This window comes from Zerene cesonia, chromosome 25, assembly GCF_012273895.1.
Source record: "Zerene cesonia ecotype Mississippi chromosome 25, Zerene_cesonia_1.1, whole genome shotgun sequence".
Taxonomy (NCBI): Eukaryota; Metazoa; Arthropoda; class Insecta; order Lepidoptera; family Pieridae; genus Zerene; species Zerene cesonia.
The window spans coordinates 6,360,151-6,369,263 of NC_052126.1; the positions used below are offsets into that span (position 1 = coordinate 6,360,151).

The following is a 9,113-nucleotide window of genomic DNA, read 5'->3' on the forward strand; positions in this document are numbered from 1 at the left end:
GACAAGGGCATCGCACAGACGAATACGCAACTTTAGGTCTAGATATTTTCTTATCTTGTATAATACTTTTAATCTATACAAAGAGTTAGAAATAACATTATTTATATGTTTTTCGAATCTAAGATTCTCGTCAAATACAACTCCCAAGTTACGTTTTGAAGTGCAGGTTGGCAGTTGTCTTACTTACGACATGCTGGTTTCTTCACGATGTTTTCCATCACCGTTTCGAACATATATTATCATATTTTATTGTTATAATTTAAACTCAAGTTAACATTTATTTATTCAATTATATGTACTACTTTTAGAAGCACTTTTGAATCGTCATTTACTACTTATAACGTAGTATTTTCTTGTGTTTGATTTTACGCGAGTATTATACATTTAGAAATTAAAAACTTTTTAACGGATTTTAAACGCGATTTATTCATTATATTATTCCCGTATTATTCCAGTCCCCCCGTAGTCTCCCCGTGACCACGCTCGCTGTAGTGTTCGAAACGTCGGCTTAATAATATAATGAATAAATCGCGTTTAAAATCCGTTAAAAAGTTTTTAATTTCTACTTATAACGTAGTTTTGATGTGAAACATGTATAGCCGCACGTAAAACAGATTTCTGGCGATAGTGTATAATACATACAGTCTATATGCAGTAGTGTGTACGGTGTTATATTTTATTTTATCATTATGACATATTTAGTTCCTACCACAGTCTATTCTTTGCATATTAATTTTATAAAATGATATCAATGTTTCACATCTGCCAGGCGTCCCGTGACGGCTCACATTTTTTTAAATTTACCACGGTTCGGAGAGCAGTTTCTAGCAGAGAAGAACCAGCAAGGAACTCTGTAGTTTAAAAGAGACTTAACAAAATTCCCTATTTATTCCAGGGGTTGCAATAATAGACTTCGAGTCCTGGCGGCCGGTGTTCCGGCAGAATTTTGGAGTGCTCGTACCTTACAAGGATGTTTCTTACGAGATTGAGAGGAAAATGCACTGGTGGTGGCCGAAATCGTGGATTACTACTGAGGTTTGCTCCTTATTTCTTCATTTTTTATATACATTAAAATGAATTCCAATTTTTTTTATGGCAGAGCAAGCAAAGGAGCAGGTGGGCCACCTGTTAAGTGGTCACCACCGCCCATAAACACTTGCAACACTAGAGGTGTTACAAGTGCTTTGTCGGCCTTTCAGGGACGTATACGTTCTTTTCTTGAAGGCCCCTTAATACCCTTGGTCACACCATCACGTGTGAAAGGTTGGACCGATTTCAAAAATTCTTTCACCATTAGCAACCTATAATTACACGGAATGACATACGTTATATATACAAGTGAAACCGGGTGAACAGATAGTGTAGTATAAAAAGGAATGAAAATAAACACGGTTTAGTGAACGAATTGACATAATTGTCTCACGGGCTTTTATACAGAGTTTACGTAAATAAATTATTAAATCCTATTGATGCTAATCAGGAAAATATGATAAACTCATGAAATTGTTCTATTGAGACCGAATGCTTTAAAGGCTTTATTTAAACAGACAGATTTAATACATAGTTTGAATTAAATCTGTCCATTCAAAGGGGTCCAAATCTAGTCCAAAAGAGTCGGTTACATACAAACATATAGGTGAAGCTTATAAAATCGTGTTGAAAATATAATCGGTTATCCTGTAATGAAATTTAAATTAGTTAAATGAACAAAAGATATTCTGTTTTATCATAATTATATAAACTAAAAACAAGGAATTTGCATTTTTTACTCACTAAAATCTCGATGCTAGAAACTTTGGAAGTTCCTTATCTGTACTAATATAATAAAAGTGAAAAGTTCCTTTGAACTTACTTATATCAGAAACTACTGATACGATTAAAAATGTTTTTATAGTCCATTTACTAAAGCTATCATATACATCACTCTACGACCAATCAAGTTAAAGCGGGTGAAAACGGGGGCACAGCTAGTCAATGATAATAAATACTAACAATAATCCCACTTATAAATAAATTCCACCAATCTAAAAGCGACAATTAAAGCTGCAATCTTGATAAATATGATTGCAACATCGCGTGCTCCTGTCGACTTACATTTACTCAAATGGGACAACTGCGGAATGCGTATTGTAACATGGTTACTTTAGAAATAATTTTGTTCAGAGCTACATCATAAATAAGTAATTTGAACGCCTCCTTGGTACAGTGGGTTAACAGATGAGTGTAGAACGAAGTTGTTTTGGATTCGATTCTCCCCGTAGGGATAAAAAACATCGCGGTTTGACATAGATGACTAAACTTCTTGTCCATAAACAATAAGAATCGTATGCCCCATACCCCACTAGGGTACACGGGAATTCACATTTTTACATCGTAAATGATATGTTTATTGTGGAGTAGCTAAAATTCGTTTCTATCTTTAGAGATTTTTATTAAAAGCCCAAAAACTTGTATGAAATACAAATAAAAATAAATATAAACGACACTAAACTATAAACAGTAAATGACGTTTCAAAGATTTAAAAGTGCTTCGAAACAACGTCTAGTTGAATGATTAAATGTTTGACTTTAATTCTCAATCCCAAGGAAGTCTAAATTTAATAAAAAATGCTTGACTCCATTAAATATCGGATGACAACCGCGAGGCAGGCTGGTAACCTGTACCTATTTCAGATACCAGTCTCTCGCAACGCTATCTTCTACCGTGGTTTATGTATTATAAAGTTTTTTTTATATTATTTTGATTTTGTTAATTACGGTTATTATTTATTTGTAGGCGAAGCAGCGTTTTGAAGAATCAGCAAGGCGATTTATGCAGAACACAATATCAACGGCTAAGCAGTTGAGACCTAAGGGCATCTGGGGCTACTACGGGTTCCCGTACTGTTTCAACAAACCTAGCAGTATGATAGAAAGTTGCCCGAATCAGGTTGTTTCTGAGAACGACGAGTGAGTCACTTTTTTTACTCTATTTCCATTATTTTATGTCATAGCGGGCAGCTGAGCTGGTGGTTCGCCTGATGGTCAGTCATCTTTGCCCATGAACATTCGCCTGGTGGTGGTATGTGATGATGTAATGAGGAATGAGGAAGTGCCTCCGCGAATGGGCTGTATGCCCTGGAACCGCGCAGCTTAGAACCGCCGAGCTTTAATTTATTTCTAATTAGCTGTAACCTGCGACGTCACTCGCGTGGTTCCCGGATAAAAAGAAGCCTATGTGCTAATCTAGACTATAATCTATCTCTGTACCAAATTTCATGCAGATACGAGCATCCATTCATGTAAAATAACAAACTTTCAACTAACAAACTTTTTTATAATATTAGGAGTGGTATGTTTAGTGGCAGAGAGCATCACATTGCAGTATATAAAAAAATATCAAAAATGAAAAATTCCAGGACCTACTGGCTCTGGGCGGAAAGCACAGCTCTGTATCCCTCCGTATACAGTTCGCAAGACCTCTCGTCATCTGAACTGGCTTCCCTCATCCAGGGTCGGATGAGGGAAGCCTCTCGTCTCAGGAGACGAGGTACTCCAATTTTACCATATTTCTGGTATAGGTACCAGGATGGAGGGTTCTTGAGAGAGGTATGTATTGTGATGAAGGATTATATTAATGATTGAGTTTGAGTTTGAGAGATGTTTTGCGATAGTTGTTGTATTTATTGGATATGTAGATAATGAGATTTGGAATAAAATATATTGATCTTCTGAGAAAAATTCAATATACTAATTTAGTTGTAAGTTGTTTAAATGGTTGCAAATGCATATTTATCACTACAATTCCAAATCATCGTACATTAACTAGACAATTTTATATTACAAAAGACATGCCCAAAGTATTTTTTAAACATTCTTCATTAGAGAATTAATAATTTTTTTCAACGTGTTGAAACCAATTACTCAGATAATATGTATTATTTATAATATCATGTTTTGTAACATTTCACTATAAATATAGTTAACAATAATGAGCCAATTAAACTTACAGCAGGATCTATCGATCGCTCTACAATCTCTGTATAAATCAAACGCATCGGGCGTCATAATATGGGGTAGTTCCAACGACGTCAATACTGTAGAAAAATGCAACAAACTAAAACGCTACGTACAAACCACACTCGGTCCCTACATAGCTAGATACACAAAGGACATACACAAAATAAAAGACGATTACACACCAGAACCTACCGACGTATGGGACCTAAAACCTAACCTAAATAAAACTCAGAACACAATTCCTGATCAAGATCCTGAGTATAATTGGATTCCACCAGAAAATTATACACACGAAATAATAAACAACGTGGAACAAGAATTGATGAAAAAGGGTTATGAGGAATTTAATAGAACAAATTTGGTCAATGAAAGCATCATATTCGAAATGCTGTTGAATTCACGGCCGACGGAAGAAATTGAGAAGGAAATGACTAAAAACGATAAGAATGTTAAAATTGAAATGACAAGTGAAGCTACTACTTCTACTACTGGTACAACTACGGAATTAGTTAGTACATTAGATAATAATTACACAGAAACTACACAACAAACAACAGAATCTGTTGATTCAACAACAGATTATACAATAGTACAATATAGTACGACAGAATCACTTCAAATTGATTCTACAACAAGTCAAGCTTTAAATAATGATGAACTTTTTGAAAATTATAAAATATATGATGATCAATTTGAGAATGACAAAATTGATGATGAACGTTTTGAAAATGATAAAATAGATGATGATTTTTTCGTTCTATTTACAAACGTATCACAAATAGATGACATCACAACTGAAGAGAGCATTAGCAGTAAGAGACCTAGAAGTGTTGGTGACCTAGATGCTAAATCTGAAACTACAACTGAGTATTTTGAAGACAAATTTCTGGAAAATTCTACATTTCATCTCCTAACTCCGGCCGCTTCAGACGAGGTTGTTATTTATATTTATAATCCATGATTACTAATTATGTTTGCTGTTAATAAATAACAGAATTTTTATTGTTTATTGTATTTTAATACACTAAAATTTTAATTTGTTATCGCTTGCCTAACTTTGTTGTCTCATGCTTTCAACTGAAGTTTATATTTTTATTTGTTTTGTTGTCTATTTAAGATAATATCGTATCACAATTTGTTTTTTTGCTTAGTCCTGTTTATTCCCGTGTGTTGCATCTCTGAGTTCGTGTTGTTTTTACTTTATAACAAGTTTTGTTTAGATTTTTATTCCATCTTTTTATGTCAATCCTTTATGAATGTTTTTTCCTTTTAATATGCATCTAACTGCATTTTTATGAATTATAGTATTTCTGAAGCCTTTTCGCATGAGAAAATTTAATATAAATGTTAATTATTATATTATATGCATTAATAATATATATGTAGTCGATAGCACTCAGGGATCACGCATATATCCGCAGGTGACAAGTTTTTACTTAAATCCGTCTAGTATCCTGAGTTTGTGAGTTGTTGTGAGTGTGTTCAATCAAACAAACTTTTGAGTTTCTTTTTTTCATAATTTTTTTAAAGATTTTTGAGTGTCTTTTTTCACTAATTTTTAGAAAAGGCTTTATGATTTTTTTTGTTCAAAGCATTTCGAATGTAACTTATATTTATAATTTTATTTGGCGCAATGGTAATTAATCATTATATGTGCAACTTTATGTGATATATATTTCTATTTCATTTGGCTTCTATATTTAATGTGTATTTATATTTTTGTGCTTTGTTGTTTATATTTATATTTATCGCTGTATTGATAGAGTCAAAATAATGGCTTATCCTAATCCTAATAGACTCGACTTTGACCCACTTTAATCGGACAAATTTAATTCAAACTTTGGACACTTCTTCAATAATACAATAATTTCATGATTTTATCTATTATTTTAATTAGAATCACCTGGATTAAATAATTTCCTTATGTATACTCTGTATCAGCAAGTGAGACAACTTTTTTTTGGTATTTTTGACTAAATATTATTATGTACAGTATATATTTTATTTGTGTACTAATTTTATGTATTATCAGATGAAATTAACAATGGGATTTAATTTTATTTGTTTAGGAGGGTGACTTCTCAAATGCGGCGATTTCTTCAAACAACTTCGTTTATACTATTGCTATATGTGTGATATTTATGTATATTTAACTGTTATATTATAAAAAATTTGGCTTTTTGTGTGATGTGTAGAAAGAGCTGTTTGCTGTGTAGAGAAAATTTAGCGAAATATTTTTCGACGTCATTTTAATATGTACCTATAATATACAGGTTTTATAGTCATTGTGATAAGTCCTTAAGAACTGTATTTGTTTTTTCCCTATCTGTTATTTCTATATAACATCTCTAACTAACAACTTGACTGTTTCATCGTGTCATCATTGGCAACTTTATTACTTAAGTTACTTTTAAGTTCAAGTATATTTTATAATAAGTTTAAAACGTTTAACTTATCTGTGATATTTAATTAATTATTGTAAATATTAACACAATAATAAGTACAATTTGTGAATTAAATGATAATTGAAAAAACAAACATTGTTTTATTTTAATAATCGTCGAAAGTCGAAATCGTCAAATAATTTATATTGATTTTTGAAAAATAATGAATGCATAGGAATGGTCTCATTTTATAAAATCGTAAACATTGTAAAATGTCAATGCTATAAATCTAAAAATTAAATTTAACAAAGGCCGCGTTCCATCGATACTATATTGTAATTATTAAAATAATGTTTCAGTATTGGTTGTGATGGTTCTTAATCATATAGGTTTAATGGGGTATGGGTCAGATGATATGTAACATTTCATTGATCGATTTTCTTAATGAACAAGATCATCCTTCTGTGTCCTGCCACACTGAGAATTTTTTGAGAACCCAGGACCTCTCGGTTCTACGCTCACTCGTTAATCACTACCAACGAGGCGGTCGACACAATATGTACGTATGTTTATTTAACAACTAAATTTATGCAGATAGGTAAGTACTAAATAAAATAAACATGTTTCTTGTTCAATTTATTGTGAAAATCAAAAACAAGACTATTATTTACTAACGTTATTTACTAACAATAAATAATGCATACATTAATTCATATTTCGTACACGAAAGTGTTCCACAAGTTAAATGAATAGGCAGGTTCTCAAATAAGTACTTCCTATTAAAATGGTCGCTGACGTCCACAGACAGGAAGCGACCACTACAGTTTCTAAAATAAGACAAATTTAAGCAAACACCTATCAAATCAAATCCACGGATCTATTTAGTAACAAATACAAAAACAAATTGATTGTTGAATAAGGAACGATACATAACAAAGATAGTTCAAAAAAAAATCAAACAATAAACTGCGAAATTATAAAAACTTTTTCAAAAAAAAATCTAGAACAAGATTTATACACCACACACAACAGAGAAACAGTAATTCTTAAACAGCAATGGCATCTCGTCGTCAGTTATAAAATTCCTATCAGGTCTGATACTAGCAAAGTTATTGTGCTTCGGCTGAGCTAGAACATCGAAGGTACAGCATCCTTGGATCCTGGATAGGTCTCTAGATAGCTCCTCCTGGCTGTAAGCTGTGATGAGGAACGGAGTTTTTAATTTTGCGATGCATTTGAGCGTGGCTGGCCAAGGGTCTTTACCGTCATATATTGACGATCTTTCAATGCTCGGGTTGAATGCGCACACTGAAACAAAACAATATAACTAAAAAACACGCTTTAATGATAAATAACTTAACTGTCTCTCTTATAGCGAGTATCAGTTGGGAAATCGATTAATCCTGGCGATCATAATCAGGATAAAGAGATAACTTGTTGAAATTATTGCATCGTCACCGATCCTTGATATGTACCTATACAATGTTTGATTTAAATCTGCCCATTTAAAGTGGGTCAAAATTTATTCTATATGAGTTGATTACCTACCAAAAATACAGTGAAAAATTTATAAAAGCATGTTAACAATATATACCGATTTATATTGACTATGTGCTCGCCCCGGCTCCGCCTTTTACGTTTTTTTTTTTATTGTTAAGTTTTGAAATTATGTATATCTATGCGAAGACAAATCCGAGAAGCAAAAACTGATGAAAATAAGTTCAGCCGTTTTTAATTTATATTAAGTTGTGTCAAATCACAAGTTTCTTTGTACATGTAAGGTACAAAACACAGAAGCACGCTGCTATTTCACGCCGGTCTTCTATGGGGGTGTGGTGCGTCCCTGATACAAGCTGGCCCAATAAAGTGCAATAAATAAATAAAATCACTTTACCAAAATCAGGAAGGATGAAATCTTCACTAGTGTAATAATCTAAATACGACTTCTTGTCTTCAAAATTGAATAGGAGACGACGATTGCTGGTGCGGCATTGTTCACATAACCTAAAAGGACATATGTATTATTTTTTGTATCCTAGATTAAATCTTAGTACCCATATTAAAGCACATTATCAAACTAATATTATAAATGTGAAAGTTTGATTGTTTGGTTGTTTGTTCCTTCTAATTACATCTCTATAACAAATCCTTGTAACTCATTAGCCTAGCAGCTTCGCCCGTGGTACATATATTTATCATTTTGTGTAGTTGCAGCTTCCTAATGGTGAAATAATTTTTGAAATCAGTCCAGTGGTGTTTACGTGAAAACGTTACAAACATACAAATATACGAAACTTATATCCAAATAAATTAAATACGTTTTTATGGCTCTATAAATGGGCTATCTATCACTGAAATAATTTTTCGAATCAGACCAGTGGTTCCTGAGATTAGCACGTTCAACCAAAGAAACAAACTCTTCAGCCTTATAATATTAATAATTAAAACTATAGATTAGTGTAGAAAAAAACTCGTACTTAGCATTCCTCAAAAGATCCAGTGGCAAATTCGATGGGTTGAGGTTTGGGCTTATCAAAACTACCCGCAGATCTTTTACATCGGGTCGCAGATGTAGAAAGAATCTCTCCCATTTAATTAACACGTCCGCCACGTACTGCAACTCTGTCCCCAATATGTGTATGGAAAATTTGGTCCTCTGAAATGGTTTTAATATGTACTAACTGCGCCCCGCGGTTTCACCCGCGTAAGTCCATGTCCCGTAGGAATATC

At 32.9% G+C, this 9,113-nt stretch overlaps 2 protein-coding genes across 2 annotated transcripts in view; one reads left to right on the top strand and one right to left on the bottom strand.

The window, feature by feature from the left end:
- Positions 1–6,464, top strand: part of LOC119836628 — a 7,822-nt gene extending 1,358 nt beyond the window's left edge. Inside the window, exons 2-6 of the mRNA XM_038362011.1 lie at positions 896–1,035; positions 2,777–2,949; positions 3,399–3,588; positions 3,992–4,933; positions 6,069–6,464. Coding sequence (XP_038217939.1) covers positions 896–1,035; positions 2,777–2,949; positions 3,399–3,588; positions 3,992–4,933; positions 6,069–6,152 — 1,529 coding nt within the window. The 3' untranslated portion in view covers positions 6,153–6,464. The remainder of the gene's footprint in view (positions 1–895; positions 1,036–2,776; positions 2,950–3,398; positions 3,589–3,991; positions 4,934–6,068) is intronic.
- A 548-nt stretch (positions 6,465–7,012) lies between these two features.
- LOC119836629 overlaps positions 7,013–9,113 on the bottom strand; it is a 13,675-nt gene continuing 11,574 nt past the window's right edge. Inside the window, exons 4-6 of the mRNA XM_038362012.1 lie at positions 8,861–9,060; positions 8,278–8,387; positions 7,013–7,691 (exon numbers count right to left, since the gene is read on the bottom strand). Coding sequence (XP_038217940.1) covers positions 7,396–7,691; positions 8,278–8,387; positions 8,861–9,060 — 606 coding nt within the window. The 3' untranslated portion in view covers positions 7,013–7,395. The remainder of the gene's footprint in view (positions 7,692–8,277; positions 8,388–8,860; positions 9,061–9,113) is intronic.